This window comes from Pristis pectinata, chromosome 34 (genome assembly GCF_009764475.1).
Source record: "Pristis pectinata isolate sPriPec2 chromosome 34, sPriPec2.1.pri, whole genome shotgun sequence".
NCBI lineage: Eukaryota > Metazoa > Chordata > Chondrichthyes > Rhinopristiformes > Pristidae > Pristis > Pristis pectinata.
In genome coordinates, this window is record NC_067438.1 from 15,689,525 (window position 1) to 15,709,787 (window position 20,263).

At 53.2% G+C, this 20,263-nt stretch overlaps 1 protein-coding gene across 1 annotated transcript in view; it reads right to left on the reverse strand.

The window, feature by feature from the left end:
• Positions 1-19,075, reverse strand: part of LOC127585977 (uncharacterized) — a 55,775-nt gene extending 36,700 nt beyond the window's left edge. The window contains exons 1-6 of the mRNA XM_052043735.1: positions 18,686-19,075; positions 16,173-16,268; positions 12,098-12,331; positions 6,788-6,804; positions 6,598-6,710; positions 3,068-3,602 (exon numbers count right to left, since the gene is read on the reverse strand). Of these exons, the coding sequence (XP_051899695.1) occupies positions 3,068-3,602; positions 6,598-6,710; positions 6,788-6,804; positions 12,098-12,331; positions 16,173-16,268; positions 18,686-19,075 (1,385 nt within the window). The remainder of the gene's footprint in view (positions 1-3,067; positions 3,603-6,597; positions 6,711-6,787; positions 6,805-12,097; positions 12,332-16,172; positions 16,269-18,685) is intronic.
• Between the last annotated feature and the right edge of the window lie 1,188 nt (positions 19,076-20,263).

The following is a 20,263-nucleotide window of genomic DNA, read 5'->3' on the forward strand; positions in this document are numbered from 1 at the left end:
TGATCCAGGTTCAATCCTGACCTCAGCTACTGTGCACGCGTGCTCAGAGTTTGCCCCTTCTCCCCGTGACCACGTGGGTCTCTTCCGGGGGCTCCACTTTCCTCAAACCCACAGATGTAGGTTAAATGGTCACCGTAAACTAGCCCTTGGTGCGGTGCGGTGCGGGTGGGACGTTTAGGGGGGGACTTTTGAGAGAGAATAGGTTACGGGGAACTGAGTGCGGAACAGGATTGATGTAACCCAGAACCAGCAGAGACATGTTGGGCCCAACGACCTCCTTTGCAGACCCTCACCCCCCACCGGCTCCTATCACCTACCCACAGTGCCTCTTCCCCCCACCCCACTGAGATCTCACCCAATCCATCACTCACCCACCCCCAGCCTATCCAGAGAGTTCCCACAGCGAGCATTACTCCTTGTTCTTCACTCTCCTCCCACCCTGGACCTTGCAACGTCCCCCCAGCTCTCTGCCCCACCTCCCACACCCCCCCCCCCCCCAATCCCACCCTGTCCACCGCCACCCCAAGGACCTTTGAAGACAAGGAGAAAACTCAGAAATATGCAAGTGTGTTAAGGTGCTGCAGTGCTCCCCAAGGGGATTCTCCTCACCCACCCCCCACCAGGGGGAGGGCAGCAACGTGCAGAACCTGCAAGTTATCCCCCATGTAACACGCACCAGCTTTCCCTCACCGTCGCCAGGCCAGCTCCAGGAAAGGCCCGTCCACAGCCAGAGCCCAAAAATCACTGGAGTGACAATCCTAGGACAATAACTCCCATCCTCAATGCCCCACCTGCTACCGTAGCACAGGGGACACATTCTCCCACTAAACAGCGCAGGTTAGTGAGTGTGTGGGCGAGTCAGAGTCCTACAGCACAGAAACAGGCCCTTCAGCCCACTACCTCTACACTGACCATCAGGTACCCATCAATACTAATCCCATTTAGTAGCACTCACTGCCTTGGTGATTCAAGACCTCATACAGATATTTCTCACATGCTGAGAGGGTCTCTGCCTCCACCACCCCCTCAAGCAGTGCATTCCAGGTTCCAACCCCCCTCAAGGGGAAAATATTTCTGCACCGATCCCCTCTAAACCTCTTACCCCTCACCTTAAACCAATGGCCTCTGGTTTTGGAGCTCTTGTGGGGTAAGTTTCTCACTCTCCAGTGTATCAATGCCCCTCATTGTGTTCCCACCCCACTCCAAACCCAGCCTCTCCTCATAACATGCACTCCATCCCGGGTAACTGCCTGGTGAATCCCCTCCGCACTCTCTCCAGTGCAGTCACATCCTTCCATAACGTGGTGACCAGATCCGTACACAGCAATACACAAAGTGCTGGAGGGACTCAGCAGGTCGGGCAGCATCTACGGAGGGAAATAAACAGGCGACGTTTCGGATGCTGCCCGACCTGCTGAGTCCCTCCAGCAGTGTGTGTGGATTGCCCCAGATTCCAGTGTCTTCAGAATTTCATGTGTCACTCTACACTGTACCCCAGTTGAGGCCTAACCTGTGTTTTATAACATTTTCCCATAACCTCCCTGCCCTGGATAATAAAGGCAAGTATCCTGTACATCATCTTCACCACCTGAGCGGTCACCTTTTGGGATCCCTCAAGTCCAAGGTCCCTCTGCTCCTTGATACTCCCTGGGGCACCCCACCATTCATCATGATTAGTCCTCCCAAACTGCAACTTCTCAGGATGACACTGAGGGTTGTACCATTCCAGCACCAAACACCAGGGGCTGGAAGAGAGATAGAGGGAGGGGCAAGCAGCAACTGAACATGGCATAGGACTGAAAGAGCATGCTGCATCAATGGTTAAATAGCCACATCAGTCATACAGCACAGAAACAGGCCCTTCGGCCCACCGAGTCTATGCCAACCATCCACCAGCCATTTCCACCAATCCCATTTCATTCTCCCCACATTCCCGTCAACTCCCCTCAGAATCTACCCCTCACCCACACACTGGGGGGCAATTTACAGCAGCCAATTAACCCACCAACCTGCGCATCTTTGGGATTTTGGAGGAAACCGAAGCACCTGTGGAAATCCACACAATCACAGGAAGAACGTGCAAACTCCACACAGACAGCACACAACGTCGTGATCAATCCTGGGTCTTGGAGCGGAGGCAGTGGCTCCACCCGCTGCCTCACTGTAACAAGTCCAACAGGGGTGTTATACCTGCTGTGTTGGCTACTGGGTACCTCAGTGAAACAGCTGCTCAACTTTCCCCGAAGGGTTTCAACCTGAACCATCGACTGTTTGTTTCCCTCCACGGATGCTGCCTGACCTGCTGAGTTCCTCCAGCACTTTGCGTTGTTTTAGGTTCCAGTATCTGCAGAGTCTCTGGTCTCTCAGTCAGCTGTTGAACTTTAGAAGGGCAAAGTGATTTCATTAAGTCCGAGGCTGTGCAGGGTGCTCAGTGCAAGGTGCTGCTCACAGCCAGATGAAAAAGTAAATCCAACTCTACCTGTGGAGACACAGGAGACTGCAGATGCTGAAGGAACTCAGTGGGTCGAGCAGCATCTGTGGGAGGGTGGAGTGGGGACGGACAGTCGACATGTCAGGTCGGGACCCTTCATCTACACCAGGGAGGGGGAACTGCCTGAACAAGGGCGCGACCCGAAACCGTGACCATCCCTTTCCCTCCACAGACGCTGCTCGACCCACCGAGTCCCTCCTGTTTATCCCTTGCTCCAGATTCCAGCATCTGCATTGTCCTGAAACATTAACGGTTTCTCTTCCCGCAGATACCGACTGCCCCACTGGGTGCTTCTGACATTTTACTTACCACCCCCCCCATCCTGAGATTTCCAGAATCTGCAGTTAATGGACTTAAAGGAATTTTTAGTGCTGTGTTTGAAGTAATAGTAACCTCCAACCAATGTAGTGCGTTGTGTTCAAGTCAAGGTGCATTTAATGGAAATTGACAGTGTGTAGTACTTTACATACAGGAGGCCATTTGGCCCATTGAGTTGGTGCCAGCCTGCAGTGGAGATGCTGGGAAGTGGTGGGTCAGTAAGCAGGCAGGGAGAGGACAGGGGTGAGTGCACTCTACAGCTTCATTCTGCACAGAGTGAGGCCGCCCGCATTCCCTGCACAGTTCAGGTACGGACTGAAGTAGGGGAACAGCCTCTCGGTGAAGGTGTCCTTGAAGGTGTAGAGGTGGGACATGTCGTCGGCATTGTAGAAGGACACTTGGCCTTCCTCATAGTCTAGGTAGATGCCCACCCTCCTGGGCTTGACGCTGGGGTGCAGAGGGACCGCGGCCCAGTCCAGCGCCTTGTACTCCTCTCCGTTCCTCAGCCACACCGTCCAGTAGCCGTCCAGGGGTGACAGGGTCAGGCGGCCTTTCCTCTGGACGGACTCCCGGGCCACTCCCAGGTCCCAGGCCGTCTTGGCGCCCACCTCGACCTCCCAGTAGTGCTTCCCGGAGCTGAAGCCCTGAGCGGCCAGGACGTTGACGCAGGGGTCGAACCGGTCGGCGGAGGGCGGCTGCTGTCTGGTGTCAGTGAGGCGCACGTGGGTCAGGTCCTCCGAGACCAGGAGTTTGTGGTGTGCCGAATTCAGGTCCAGGGTGAGGGAGGCAGGGACTGGCGATACACAGATAAATTAAACAGCACCCCCTCCAGACCCAGTGACCAAGTGATCAGGCTTTGAAACTCAACCAATAAACATTCACAAAGCCACCAGGTGACCCACTAAACCTGCACAGACTGTTCAGGAGAGATGTTTAATTAGGATCACTCCCTTTCTGTAAAGTTTTTTTTTGCTCTGCATTATTACTAATGAATCTTTCCTTCACCCCCAGGCTATAAATTCTAGATCAGAATGAGACAAAGGCCTGTTCTTGTTGGGAACTGTCAGGAGTTCCGTGCCAGATTGCCAACATTGACTTGTTCAGTCAGGATGTTTGTGAATACCCTCCCACCCACCACCCAACCCCTCCCCTCATCCCAGTGCAATTGTGTTGGCCCAGTTCCACCAGTAATGTCCCAATCGGAGACAAAACACACAATATCACATGAAGACGTTTGACTGAATGCCAAACTACAGATTTCAACAGCCTCAGGCTGTGCAAGGTGCTACATAAATGCAAGTTAATGGCACAGCCAGCTGAAAAGGATAAACTCAACTTTTCAGTGACCTTCAGGGAGGGGAATCTACTTGAACAGGGTCCATTTCAACAGGACTTTGATCCACTTGCTCCTCAGTGGGACCATTGGTGAAACCCTCAGTGAAAAAAAATCTGGTTGTCTTCAAGCAGTTGGGAGTTCAAGGAATCTTAATGCAGAGCACCTGAGGATTCAGACAGATTAGATCGTCATCATATACACCAGGGTGCAATGAAATTCCTCGCTCTTGTAAAGCTGAGGGTAAACTGCACACACGGTAATAACACAAGTGTAAAACAGAGCAGGGCAAGGATTGCAGCGCGATCTGAGGTGGTGCAGAAAGAGATGCTAAAGTGACAATAACGGAATAACAGAGAGGGAGAGTAAAGCATCTGAGAACGTGGCAGCACCACCGGGTAGGGGGTGTGACAGAGGTGATTGCTTCAGGAGTCTGACAGCAGTGAGGAAGAAGCTGTTTTTAAGTCTGGTCATCTGGACTCGAGCTCCTGTGTCTTCTCCCAGAGAAAAGGGAATGGGCAGGGTGGCAGGTCTCCATCTCCAGGAGTGGGTGGCACCACCCACGGCAATGCACAAACACTGAAGGGTGAAGGAGAATGTGTTGACAGAGGGGTTGAAGTTCAAACACTAGCCCTGCTGGGTCAATGGTTTCCCCCTGAACTGGAGTTACTTTTGTCACAGATCTGTACTTCGCAGTCTGTCAAACCCATTAATGTGATGCTGAATGTTTTTTTTCTCATCAGACATTGGTTTTGGTTTATTATTGTCACATGTATCAAGATAGAGTGAAAAGCTTTTGTTTCTGTGCTGTCCAGACACAAGTACATCGAGGAAAAGCAGAATACAGGATAGTGTAACAGTTAGAGAAAGTGCAGTGCAGGTAGACATTAAAACGCACGAGGTAGATTTGGAGATCAAGAGTCCACTTTCATTGTACAAGATGTCTGTTCAAGAGTCTGATAACAGCAGGACAGAAGCGGTCCTTGACCCTGGTGGTACGTGCTCAGGATTTTTATTTTCTGCCCGATGGGAGAGGAGAGAAGAGAGGAGAGAATGTCCAGGGTGGGAGCGGGTCTTTGATTACGTTGGCTGCTTTACCGAGGGAGCGACAGCATGGAGAACACACACAAAATGCTGGAACTCAGTGGGTCGGGCAGTATCTATAGAGGGAAGTGAATAATCGATGTTTCGAGCAGAGATGCTTCATCAGGACTGAAAGACATATAGTCAGTATAAAGTGGCGAGGGGGAGCGGCAGACCAAGAGCTGGGATGTGGTAGGTGGATCCAGGTGGGGAGGGGTGATAGGCAGATGGAGGGAGGAGTGGGAACAGTGACAGAGGCTCAGAGGTGGAGGCAACTAAAATTTTTAGCTCCTATAAGTCTGGTGAATTTACTTTAATCAGTCCCAATGTCCTCTGGTGTGGGGTAAAGCATTCTGTCACTGTGCAGAGGGACATTTCTAGGCTGGGCTCAGGGCTGTTACTGACAACACATACACTTACTGTACTCCACGCTGGCCCTGCCCGAGGACATGTGATGGGACAGCGGACCAGGAGCTTGGCTTTGGATCCGATTCCCATACTCGAAGGGGAACAGACTCCCTGCACCACCTGCTCTCTCAGTCACTGGCTCAAGAATAAGGTTACAGTTGTCCAAAGAGCAACTAGATTAATCAACTAGCTCATAGTGGAAGGAAGGGTGTCAAGGAGCAACAGGGGTGGAAAACTTCACCTTGAGGAGCAAGGGAACAGTGAACAATTATACTGCTTAAGGTCCTGAGCACTAATGCAAAATTTGTACAACAGATCCTAATGTAAAGAGCCAGGATGGTCTGGTCCAGGTACAAATTAATGTTTTGGTAACAGAAACCACAAAACCCTGATTTAAAAAAAACATGTTCATTAATGCCTGTCAGGGTTAGAAACCTACCATCTTTGTTTGATCTGGCCTGTGGTCCCAGCAAGTGATTAGTTGCCCCCAGTTCAAGGATAGGGGCAGATAGAACATGGACCAGTACAGCACAGGAACAGGCCCTTCAGCCCACAATGTTGTACCAAACTAATGTCTAATCACACTAATCCCTTCTGCCTGCACATGGTTCATATCCGTGTTCTCTGCACATTCATGTGCCCAAGAGCCTCTTAAACCCCTCTATCGTATCTGTCTCAACCACCACTCCTGGCAGCACATTCCAGGCACCCACCACTGTATATGAAAAAAACATTGCCCTGCATATGTCCTTTGAACTTACCCCTTCACACCTTAAATGCATGCCCTCTAGTATTAGACATTTTGACCCTGGGGAAAGATACCAGTTGTGTACTCTGTGCCTCTCAGTTTTACAAACTTCAGATCTTCCCGCTGCTGCTCCAGAGAAAACAACCCTAGTTGCATAGGATCATAAGACAGACAGAGACATACACACACACACAGAACAAAGAGGTACCCCCCTACCTGGGCCGATGAAGTCCTTCATCTCTCTCCACACCTTATACTGCAGGGGTCCCTTGAACACCCCCAGGGGCAGCTCGGCAGACACTTCACTGGGCATCTGGATGTCATCAGGCCTGTGAACGTGGTACGTGGCAGCTTGAATAGGAACCCAGAGGCTGGGTCAGCAAGCGAGCACAGAGTGTCTACCTACCTGAGGCTGCTCACCATCTGCAGGGACGAGACAGGAGACATCAGACCGAATCTGACTTCTCGGCACTTGCAAGGACAAACTGAACATGCACAAAACAAGCTGAAACTGAGTGAGGCAGAACATCATCTAATGGGATAAATGAGCAGAATCTACCCGCAGCTGTAAGGAACAGGGGTGGGGCTATCCAGAACCAGAGGGAGATTTACAGTCTGAGGAACAGTTTAAAATCAGGTGTCCAAGGTGACCGTTCTGCTGAGAAGGCAGTGGGAGCAAACTTCAGTGTCTACTGTGGACCAAAACCACTACAGAAGGATCCAGTTGGATGACTAGTTCAAAGAGCTAGCACGGGCGCAATGGGATGAATAGTCACCGTGATAATGGGATCACATGCGCTCATTCCTGACTGGTCAGATGGACACACTGACCACCATCCAAATGCAGACCATTGATCCATTCAAGGGATAGGCAGTTCAGGCCTGGAATTACAACAGGCAAACCACTGACCAGTGAAAGAAAGCCCCTTCCACACTTACAGACACTGGAGGAGCAAACCACACATTCGTGGTTGAAGTCAGAATGGGAGTGGAGAGGGAGAGAGTGTGGGGAGATCCCAACTGAGCTGAGCCCCACGCCCAGAATTGCTCCTTAGATCCAGGCCCCCCCCCAAAACCCTCCTTGGAAGCCAGTCCCACACGAGTCTGTCTCGGAAATGCCCCACCAGTGTGATTCCATGCCGCACAGAGGAGTTTCTTGTACAGGCTGCCCCTGCTCACACCATTTCCATACCCTCGCATCTGGACACTGTGGCAGTCTGTTCTGCCACCTGACAGCAAGAGGCACCCCCAGTGGAGGTCTCACTGCTCAGGAGTCCTCCCACCCCACCCCAAGTCAGGGACCTGGGGTGGAGAGGGTTTCTGCAGCCAGACTGAGAGGTTGCAGTCCCTGTCTGAGTGTTTCAAGGGGGCTGCACCTCAAGTCCTGGCTGCTCCTCAGCCCCGCTCTCCAGTGTGGAGAGGGGGCAAGTCAATAGAGGGATCTCCTCATCAGCCTTTTCCACGGTCTGGCCATTCACAGGTCCAGGCAGTAGGCATCAGGGCTTCTGTCTGAGGACATGTCTGTGCTCAGGTGCCCCTGGAGAGGGGGGCACAGTGTCCACTGGCTCTCTGGAGGCCTTCTGGGACTGGTGGGTGCTTCAGGGGCTGGACTGTGCCCTGGACAAGTATTGCTGTGGGAACCAGGAAAATATTCTAATGAGTTAAATAACTTTTCTTTTAAACAAATAGAACTGGAGGCCAGTGTGGAGCTGTAGTGTTGGAGAGTGGAGCAAGAAGGAAGAGGTGACATTCTCCACCCCCTTCTACTGGCGTAGGAGGGAAAGAGACTTGGATCCTTTGCAAGCTTGGTCTCCAGGAAGACCACTGGGAGAGCAGATGTTTACAGGGTCACAGGGTAGGACTGCCAGATTCTTCATGGTGGCTTTCATCCTTCACTCAGTTTAAGACAAGTAAATCTCTGCCCCAGTTCCCTGGCCCACATCAGCTACAGCTGCCTGGACGAAGAGCCATGTAGTACTTTTTCAAGCCACGAGTAGAAATACTTTGTACAAAACCCTTGTACTTTGGAATGGTTTCAGCAGTTTTCAGCTGAGCTGGTTGGAGACTTCTCCACCAGAGAACCAGACAAATATCCCACATGGATCTGCCATCCTTTCAGTACAACCAAGGGAGGAGTGTGGCTTCAAGTCCCCAGCCAATCCACCCTCCCCCCCCCCCCCTCACCTACCAACAGCAGCCACTCCTAGTGCTCCCATTGTTTCATCTAAACAAAAGACTCAAGGCCTCCAGAGAGCCATGATGTGTGAAGGCACTGGCTGAGGATGTTGGCCATTAAAAGCCTCAAAATGTACATTTGGTTACAGTGATCATAGCCCCCAGTCAGGGGCCTCACCGGGGACAGGACCCTGCCTGCAGCTCGTTCCCCACAGGGCCCCCCATGTTCCACCCCCACCTGCAGAATCTGCCCAAGGTCAGGGATCACACCTCAACCAGCCTTTGGGAGAGCAAATGCTGGAACGTTGTCCTGCCTCAGGTTGGAGGACATGGAACAGTGACAGCTCCAGAGACCCGGGTTCGATCCCGACGCCGTCTCTGTGGAGTTTGCACGTTCTCCCCGTGACCGCGTGGGTTTCCCCCGGGTGCTCCAGTTTCCTCCCACATCCCAGGTTGGTAGGCTTATTGCTCATTGTAACTGCCCCCCCCCCCCAGTGTGTGGGTGAGGGGTAGGATCTGGGGGGAGTTGACGGGAATGTGGGGAGATTGAAATGGGATTAATGAGAGATTATCTGCAGTGTGTTTTTTTTATTATTCGTCACCATCTCCGTCCCAGTCTCCATCCCAGGACTAGCCCCCCGGTTCCACACTCCGAACCAATGGGAGCAGGACCCCTCCCTCATTCTGTACCTCTGTACACCCCTCATTCATCAGGGCAGTGGATCCATGTTGAACTTAACCCCTTAAATTCTACACTTCTTTACACTGTTTATTTAACCATAAAAAAGGGCAGACAAGGTGAGGGGGGAAGTTTAAAGGGGACATGCGAGGCAAGGTTTTAATTATACAGAGCAGTAGGTGCACTGCTTGGGGAGGTGGTGGGGGCAGATACCTGAGTAATGTTTAAGAGCTTTAGACAGACATGAACAGGCAGGGAATAAGGAATATGGATCACGTGCAGGCAGATGGGATTAGTTTAGATTGTCATCATGGTCGGCACAGACATTGTGGGCTGAAGGGACTGTTCCTGTGCTGGACTATTCTATGTTCCATGTCCAAAAAATGTTGCCAGCTGCATCGACATCGGAGTGCAGCAAATCAAGTAACTGGATCCAAGAAACCAAGGAATTCCCCCTCGACCTGGGAGGGCAGCAGAGTGAGCTCTGTATCCAGGAGACACGAGACTGCAGACACTGGAATCTGAAGCAACACACAAACTGCTGGAGGAACTCAGAGGGTCGGGCAGCGTCTGTGGGAGGGGAACGGACAGTCCACGTTTTGGGTCGAGATCCTTCGTCAGGACCAAGAGTGTAGAGGGGAGGGAGCTGATATAGAGAGGGGAAGGGGCAAGGTAGGGACTGTTGGTGGATGGATGGAACCAGGTGAGGAGAGAGATGGACAGATGGAGCCAAATGGGGGGCGGGGGGTAGGGGAAGGGTCAGAGGCAGGAGAGAGTGGCTGCTGGGTGATGGGAAGGTGATCTGTATCCAACCAGTGCTGAATCTGCCTAGGACAAGGTAGGCGGAGAATGGCTCTGATGCTTTGTCCAGATTTTCTGTGGGGAAGGAGAATTGCTCAGCATCCTCCACCACCTCAACAGCTCAGTGAGCAACGAGCCCACCTCGCTCAGTTGAGGCCTTCCTGCATGCTTATTTTGGGGGGTGGTGTGGACAGACCCCACGGTCAGTGCCACCACTGGAGTTTGCCGAGGAAGTCTTGGGGTTTCCTGGTGGGAATGACAGGAGAACTGTCGGGAGCACAAGGATGTCCACCATCTCAGTGATGGACCCTCATCCTCCAGAGCCCACAGTGAGGACCCTTCTTCTGACTACCCCTGCTGGTGGCCAACATACCCACCCACACACTGTGCAGCAAGGAGGCCACTCCAGACTGCCTACCCCATGTCCAGGATGGGAAGGGTGGGGTCCTCCAGCCCTGTAGGAGGCAGTATACCAGAAACCCCCCCCCACCCCACCCCAGGAGTCAGACCGGATGATCCCACTCTTCCCAGCTCCAGAAATTCAGCCAGAGCAAGGTCCCGAGGGAGAGACACCTCTCCCCAGCATCATTTACAACTCCCTGCAGTGTTGGTACAAGCAGCCCCGACCCAGAAGAGGAGAATCCAGCACTGGGAGGATGCCAACTGTCCCAGAGGTGCCTTCACTCAGAGATACAGCACAGGAACAGGCCCTTTGGCCCATTGAGTCAGTACTGACCAACCACCCATTTACACTAATCCCATTTCCTTCCCATCACCATCTCCCCCCACCCCTCCAGATTCTACCCCTCACCCACACATTTACAGCAGCCAATTAATCCACTGACCCACATCCTTGGGATGTGTGGGGAAAACCAGAGCACCCGGGGGAAACCCCCACGATCACAGGGAGAACGTGCAAACTCCACACAGACAGCACCCGAGGTCAGAATCGAACCTGGGCCTCCGGGGCCGAGAGGCAGCGGCTCTACCCGTTACGCCACTGTTTCACCCGGGGAATTTTCCCTCAGTCCTGCGGGATAGAAGCCCACACCCCCCTCCACGTCCCCATTCAGGGCCCGAGGCTCTGGCTGTGGTGAAGGTGGGAGGCCTGGTGACCCACACCAGGAGTCAGCTCCCCTCCCATCAGACACTCACACACCAGGAGGCTCTCCTGCACCTCCAAGGAGTGCTCCCTCCTTCCTCACTGGCTGCAGAGGCTCCTGAACCTTCCTCAAAGGAGCCCCTGCCTCCTCACTGCCCTGCTCCCTCAGGCCCAGCAGAGCTCAGGAGGGACAGAGGGTCCTCTCTGGGACTGGGCCCCAAGGTAAGCTGGGCTCAGGATGTTCCTCAGCTTCACTGTGGGCTTCATCCAGGCCTATCAATCACACCCTCACTCCCCTCCTCCCCACCTCTCTGCCTCCAGTGTACAAGCAGTGGAGGGAACAGCAGCACCAGCCTGTGGCGTGTGGCAGTCTGTAGGTTGGGTGGGGTGGACCTTTGGACCATACCCACCTCAGCAGGCACGTCCACCCCCATTTATAGCTGACCTCCCCTGGCCTATTCTCCCCTCACCATTTACTCCACAATGTTTTACAAATCCGCACGTTTGGAAATCGTGGCCCAAAAATCGAAAGTCGACACAGTTCGTGCACATTAAAGTAGCAGCTCCTCTGGTGCTGAAGCTTTCTGGGGCGGTTGGGTGGTCTCCTGACTGGAGGGAGATGGAGATACAAGAGGCTGCAGATGCTGGAACCTGGAACAACACACAGAACTGGAGGAACTCGGCGGGTCGGGCAGCATCCATGGAGGGAAATGGACAGTCGATGTTTTGGGTCGAGACCCTTCATCTGGAGGGAGATGTAGTCAGTCACATCCAAATGTTTCCCCCATCCCTGATCCAGTGCTGTGGCCCTGTTTCTGTCATCCTTTGGTGATGGACTTTTGGTATTAACAGTCACCATCCACAGCATCAACTGCACTACCCAGTCCCACCAATCAAGGGCAAGGTACCAGAGTCCATTCTGCAGAGCATAGACCAGTGTCACCCCCACTTTGCTCTACCTTCAGGAACTCAATGTCGTTCTCCTGAGCCTGATGGGTCCTCAGCTCCTCCAGCCGACCGTCCAGCGAATCCAGCCCTTCCTGGACCTTCTGCAGGTTCTCCTGGATCTGCTGCAGAGTGTGGTCCTCGTGCTCAGCCAGCTCACGAGACAAGCTCTCCTCTCTTTCCTGCAGGAAGCCGTGCATCTGTGCAAACTGCTCCCTGATGTGAAGCAACAGCTGCTCAGAGCTCCTCTACAATAGAAGAAAGCAAAAAAAAACTTGCATTTATATAGCGACTTTCACAACCTGAAGACAACCCAAAGCATTTTAAAGTATAGATACAGGTACATTCACAGCACTTAAAAGAGACAGGTACATAGATAGGAAAGGTTTAGAGGGATATGGGCCAAACACAGGCAAATGGGACTGGCTTAGATGGGAATCTTGGTCAGCATGGACCAGTTGGGTCAAAGGGCCCATTTCTGTGCTGTATGATTTACAATTACAGCCTTTTGTTGCTTCCTCATGTCCTCTTCACAGCTTATTGTCCTACCCAGGACATTGTGGGCTGAAGGGCCCATTCCTGCAATATTTTACATTCCACACCTCACGGTTCAACAACAGCTTCTTCCCCACCGCCAGTAGGTTCTTGAACCCACCTGGAAAACCCCATATCTACCTTGGACTATATTTCTTGTTCTCTCTCAATCTTGCACCAGTGCCCTTACGTTTATTTTCTGTACATGTGCAAGTTTATGTATAATTTGTGTGTTAATTTAATTTGTTCACTTCTGTTGTCATGTTTGTGATGTACTGTGCTGCAAAAAGCTAATTTTCATGACATTGAGAGCCCATGTATGCCCACAACAATGAAATTCAACTATGCGACCCATAATTCATTATAGGAAGGATGTGGTGGTGTTGAAAGGGTACAGAGGAGATTTACCAAGATGCTGCCTGGTTTGGAGAGTATGGATTATGAGGAGAGACTAAGGGAGCTAGGGCTTTACTCTTTGGAGAGGAGGATGAGAGGAGATACGATAGAGGTATACAAAATATTAAGAGGAATAGATAGCATGGACGGCCAGCACATCTTTCCCAGGGCACCAATGCTCAATACAAGAGGGCATGGCTTTAAAGTAATGGGTGGGAAGTTCAAGGGAGATATCAGAGAGTTTTTCACCCAAAGAGTGATTAGGGCATGGAATGCGCTGCCTGGGGCGATGGTGGAGGCAGGTACATTGGTCAAATTCAAGAGATTGCTAGATAAGCATATAGAGGAATTTAAAATAGAGGGATGTGTGAGAGGAAGGGGATAGACAGTCTTAGATGAGGTTTAAAGGTCGGCACAACATTGTGGGCTGAAGGGCCTGTATTGTGCTGTACTGTTCTATGAGAACTCAAGTTTAGAAACATCAAGTCAACTTGAACTGTAAAATGTTGAGGTCCTGCTCCCCAAGGCACACCACTTGTTACATCTTGCCAACTGGAATACCGTTTCCTGCTCCCCAACTAATTTCTCATCACATCACTAGATTACCTTCCTCGTGAGTGTTCATTTTCTGTAATAGCCTTTGAAGCACCTTCTGGAAGTGTTATACATCCACCAGTTCCCCTGTATCCGCAGCACACGTTAATTCATCTTGAAGAATCATTTCCCATTCAAGTAACTCATTCATTTCTTTAAAAGGGAAGAGTTATTTTGGCACATCCAGTCTATGCCAGCTCTCAGCAACTCACCCCCTTCTTTCCTCAACTTCTCCCACCAGACACCTACATGAGGGACAATGTACAGCAACTGACTAACCTATACCTTTGGGATATGTGGGAGGAAACCAGAGCTCGCAGAAGAAACCCATGCAGTCATAAGGAGACATGCGAACTCCACACACACGGACAGCTCCAGAGGTCGGGATTGAATCCAGGTCACTGGAGCTGAGAAGCAGCAGCTAATATCGATTGTGCTGACATCCAATTTTCCCTTTAATTATCTTTAATATCTAAAATTGTGTGTCAGGCATTAAGCTAACTGGCCTGTAATTTCCAGCATTTTACCTCCTTTTGTTCAAAAGGAACTACATTTACCATGTGCCCCAAACTAACAGAATCTACCATTTGTTAACTGCTTTACATTACTGATACTCCTGCCACTGAAAGCATGCACACTGCCTAGTCCAACTAAACCCTTCATTTTGAGCATCTCCATGGCCTTGACATCCTTCCCAGAGTACTGCACCAGGATCAACTCCTACACTCTTGGCCAAGGTCCAAGCTATAACTCAAGGTAAGCAAGCCAGGTCTCTCTCACACTCACACCCCCCTCCATGGATCCTGTCTAACCAGAGACACAGCATTTGCTGTTTTTATTTCAGATTTCCAGCATCTGAACCTTTAACCCTCTTCAACTTGCTTTACCGAAGGTTTCAGTACCCAGTGCATGTTGGTGCCTTGGAACTTGACCGTGGAATAAATATTCCTTCTCATTCTTCTTACTGAAGAGCAACACTTCCCTTATTTCGAGTTCATCTGCCCCACACTTGCCCTTCCCACCAGCACCAATGTCTTCCTGGTCCATTAGCTGGTGCCTGCAGCAGACCCACACTCCACTCTGAGGATTGACATGTGGGGAGATTACAGGCAGGCAAACAAACTCCGGCGATCACCCCCTGACATTACCATCACTGAATCCCCTACTGTCAATATCCTGGGGGTTTACCATTGACCGGACACTACCCTGGAGCAGCTGTATACGCAGTGGGGCTACAAGAGCAGGTGAGAGGCTGGGAATCCTGTGGTGAGCATCTCACCTCCTAACTCCCCAAAGCCCATTTCCCCCATCTACGAGGCTCGAGCCAGGGGTTTGATGGAACACGCTCCACTTGCCTGGGTGAGGGCAGCTTCAACACACAAGAAGCTCGACACCATACGGGACACGGCAGTTGGTTTGACCAGCCCGTCCATCCACCACCCACACACAGTGGCAGCAGTCTGTACCGTCTACAGGAGGCACTGCAGCAGCTCACCGAGACTCCTCAGGCAGCACCTCCCAGACCCACCACCTCTACCAGCTGGGCAGCAGAAGCCTGGGGAACACCCCCCCCCCCCACCCCCCGCCAGGAGTTGCCTCTGAGCCACGCCCCTGTCCCGACTTGGAAATATATCACCGTTCCTTCACCGTCAGTGGGTCATGATCCTGGAACTCCCTCCCTACCAGCACTGTGGGGACACCCACACCTCAGGGACTGCAGCGGTTCAAGAGGGCAGCTCACCCCCTCCTTCTCAGGGGCAACTAGGGGCGGGCAACTAAATGCCAGCTCAGCACGTGAATCCCACATCTCTTGAATGATTGTATCAGAAAAAAGGCAGAGCAAATGGTTCAAGGATGTGCTCAAAGACACATTGAAGTAGAGCAACATCCCCTGTCGACTCTTGGGAATCTCTGGCCTGTGACCACTCAGTGCCTTATCCTCATTAAAACCCCATAACAAGTCAGTAAGGACTCACCACAGGCCTACCTTGCACTGTTGAATCAAGTCACCATCAAATGGTACACTGCAGCAACCACTGTGTACGAACCACATTGTGGTTTCTGAGTGTTGGGGGGTGGGTCTGAGAACCACATGGGTCATGCAACAGGAGGGGACCTTCTCACCAACTAAATGCCCACCCCCTCAGGTACCTCCCACCCCATCGGTGGGGGGAGTCTGCAGTCCCACCCACACTGGCCCTGGCGATCCCAGAGTGGAGACAAATCTTCAAGACTCTGGGACCACCAAGAGGACAGAACTATGTTGTCGCACCAACGCCGGCAGTCAGCACTATACACCAGCTGGCTTCACGCTATGGTCCTCTTCGCCAGTCTACACCCCTTGAATCTCGGTGACGTCAGACGAGCCACAACACAAAAGACCTCTGGAGCCAGCGGTCAGGGTCAAACACCCAAACTTCAACACTCATCGCTCCAGGCATGGCGGTTTGTACAAACCAATGGCCCAGACAGCCCTGCTCATTCACCAGCCCAGGATACTCCAGTGACAATTGGTGGGATTGGACTTCAGGGAACCCACACTGGGCTGTCGATCACAAACCTTACCTTCAATGCAGAGACCTTGTTGTGCTCATTACACAGGAGGCGGCTGAAAGCAGACGAGCGATCCCGGACTGACGCCATCTCCAGCTGCAGCTTGTCCTGGGGGGAGGGAGGAGCCCTCGTGAGAGAGAGTGTGTGAGTGAGTGCAGGAGGCAGACGTGCCGGTGAGGGGAGTCCTCATGAGGGTGCCTGGAGGGGAGGGGTGGGTGCAGGAGGAATAGGCGAGGGGAAAACATTGGGGGGGGGGGGGCGTGCACCAGAAGAGGCTGGGGTGAAACAGGGAGGGAGGGAAGGGTCGTGACAGATGGCTGTGGGGATCAGTTAGTTTCATAACATTGGTTGGGGTTAGAGGTCTCCATCTCGGGACAAACATGCTTCTTATTGAAGATCGGTACGAACACTGAATTCTGCCACTTCCAGTAATCCCCACCGTGCTTCCTATCTTTTGCAGCCTCTTTCTTTCAACCCCCCCCCCTTTTTATTCCCCTTTTCTTCCCTTTGACCCACCCCCCGGTGGATCTGCTCTCCCCTCCTCCCCCGCACCTGCCCATCACTATCTCTTACCTGCATCTACCTATCACCACCCTCTGCCCACCCCACCTCCCCTCTTTTGTCTACCTATCACCACTTTTCCCTCCTATATAATCGGGCTTCCCCTTTTCCTATCTTCAGTCCTGAAGAAGGGTCCTGACCCGAAACGTTGACCGCCTGCTTTTCTCCACGGATGCTGCCTGGCCTGCTGAGTTCCTCCAGCGTCGTCGTGTTTCTCCACCTTATTTACATGAACCGCACTGACCAATGCCTCGATCCACGTCTGAACGCTGGGGGAAACGGAGGCTGTTTTCTACAGGAGAGGTCAGGCCTGATTGAGATGGTAAACAATCGAGACCAACAGACAGGAAATTTCCCTCGACAGAAGGGGCAAATATCAGTGGGGCTGGTTTAAAGCAATTCGTGGAAATAGAGGGAAAGTATGGAATGTGTTTCCCCCACCCAGAGGTGATGGGGTCAGAACCCCACTGCCCCAAAGGGCAAGAGGCAGAAACCCTCATTGAAAAGTTCCCTGCCTGGGTGTGTGCTGGAAGGGCATTGGGGGGAGGGAAGATCAGAGAGGGTTGCCATTTTATGCACAGCAGAGACACAAAAACCTGAATCGTCCCCTCCCGTCAGGAGTGTAGCAGGTAGAGCGGCTGCCTCTCAGCTCCAGAGACCCGGGTTCGACCCCAACCTCCGGCGCTGTCTGTGTGGAGTTCGCATGCGCGTGGGGGTTTCCCCCGGGTGCTCAGGTTCTCTCCCACACCCCGACAGTAATAGACAGTTAATTGCCCACTGTAAATTGCCCCTAGTGTGCGGGTGAGGGGTAGGATCTGGGTGAGTTGAGGGGAAAGTGGGGAGAACGAAGTGGGTTCAGTGCAGAGGGGTAGTTGATGGTCAGCACAGACTCAATGGGCCAGAAGGCCTGTTTCTGTGCTGTATCTGCAGTCGGACAGAAGTCAGCCCAACAGGTCCAGTGGGGTTAGCTATGGACCTGCCAGGGGTCCTGTGTCCAAGTGAGTGAACTGTTCCCTCCCACCCTCCCCCTCCCTCCAGCCCCACACCCAGCAGGCCCTCCCCCTACACCTCTGTACCTCATCCCTCCCTACCCTCCCTCACCCAACTCACTCCCTAATATCACCCATCCCACATCCCCCTCACACCCCACCCCCATTCCCCCCAACCACTGCCCCCTCCCCAGTCCCCGCCCCCTCGACCCCTCCCCCAGTCCCCCAACCCCTGCCCCCTCCCCAATCCCCGCCCCATCCCCAACCCCTGCCCCCTCCCAATAACCTTCATCCCACCCCCCTCAAACCCCCATCCCCTCCCCTCCCAAACCACACACCCCCATCCACCATCCCCTCACTAACCACACTGCCATCCCCCTCCCTAACCACACAGCCCCATCCCCCCTCCCCACCCTAACCACAACCCACCTCCCCACTAACTACACCCCCCTCCCCAACCACATACACTCCCTCCCCTTCCCCTCACTAACCACACCCCACTCACCTCACCCCCTCCCTAAACACACCCCCCGCTCACCTCTCCATAAACACACACCCGCTCACCTCCTCCCTAACCACATGCCACCACCTCACCCACTTCCTAACCAGATACCCCCCTCACCTCACCCCCCTCACCTCACCCCCCTCCCTCACCTCACCCCCACACCTCACCCCCCCCTCCCTAACCACACCCCCTCCCCTACCCTCACCTCACCCCCTATCCCCCACCCCCTCCCCTCCCTAACCACACCCCCCACACCTCACCCCCTCCCTAACCACACCTCCCCCTAACCACACCCCCCTCACCTCCTCCTGAACCACACCCCCTCCCCTATCCTCACCCCCTATCCCCCTACCCTCACCTCACCCCCTCCCCTATCGCCCCTCACCTCACCCCCTCCCCTATCCTCACCCCCTATCCCCCTCCCCTCCCCTCACCCCACCCCCTCCCCTCACCCCACCCCCTCCCCTCACCTTGTAGAACTGGACGGCTTCACCGGCCGGGCTCGCCTGGTGCTCCCGGTGGCCCGGCCCGTCCCGGCAGCGGAGGCAGATGAGGCGGAGGTCGGTGTGGCAGAAGAGCTGGAGGCGGAGGCCGTGCTGCTCGCAGTGCCGGTCGGCCAGCGCCCGGGCCGCCTCGCTCAGCCGAGCCACCGCCCGGTTGGGTCGCAGAGAGCCGGCGGCCACCGGCTCCCGGCACTCGGGGCAGCAGGGCGCCGGAGCCCGGTGCTGCCAGTACCCGCGGACACACGGGCGGCAGAAGTTGTGGCCGCAGCCCAGGATGACGGGGTCCGCAAACACCTCCAGGCAGATGGGGCATTGCAGCTCCTCTCGGAAGCTGAGCTCCACGCCGGCCAGCTCCATCCCGGGACAGGGAGCCCTGAGCCGGGAGCCACCGCTGTATCTCCTCGGCCAGTCCCCAGTTAATTGATTCAACGATTGCATTTGCCCCTTAACTCAGGGGTGTGGCCGTGTGATTGAATGGTCCATTGAGGTTGTCAGGGTGACCCTCTGCTTAAGGTTCCTCCTTCATCCTTCGATCTGGAATGTCTTCCCCAGAACCACGTACCCGATGATTAGAGTCATCCAGCATGGAAACAGGCCCTTCGGCCCAACTTCTCCATACCGACCAAGGTGCCCACCTGAGCTAGTCCCATTTGATAATTGAAAACTGGTTTATTATTGTCACATGTGCTGAGATACAGGGGAAAACCTGTTTGCCTGCCATCCAGATAGATCATTCCATCACTGAGATACAAAGGAAAACAGAATATAGAGTATAGTGTTGCAGTTACTGAGAGAGTGCAGTGCAGGTAGACGAATAAAGTCTAAGGGCCACGACGAGGTAGATTGGGAGATCAAGTTTCAGTGTATGAGAGGTCCGTCCAAGAGTCTGATAGCAGTGGGACGGAAGCTGTCCTTGGGCCTGATGGTACGTGTGCTCAAGCTTTTGTACCTTCTGACCGATGGAAGGGGGGAGAAGAGAGAACGTCCAGGGTGGCAGGGGTCTTTGATTACATTGGCTGCTTTCCCGAGACAGCAGGAAGTGTAAATGGAGTCTGTGGAGGGGAGGCTGGTTTTCGTGCTGGACTAGGCTGTGTCCATGTTGGACTGGGCTGCATTCACAACTCTCTGCAGTTCCTTGTGGCCTTGGCCTGTATCCCTCTCCTATCCATATACCTGTCTAAATGTCCTTTAACTTTGTAATTGTACACACCTCTACCACTTCCTCTGGCAGCTCGTTCCACACACCCACCACCCTCTGTGTGAAAACCTGCCCCTCAGGTCCCCTTTAAATCTCTCCCCTCTCACCTTAAACCCATGCCCTCTAGTTTAAGATTCCCCTACCCTGTTAAAAACATTGTGACTATTCACCCTGTCTACTCCCCTCATGATTTTATTTACCTCTATAAGGTCACCCCTCAGCCTCCTACCCTCCAGGGAGGAAAGTTCCAGCTTCTCCAGCCTCTTAAACCCTCCAGTCCTGGTAACACCTTCACTTCAACCAGTCACTTCAACTCCCCCTCCCGCACTATCACAGATATGTCAGTC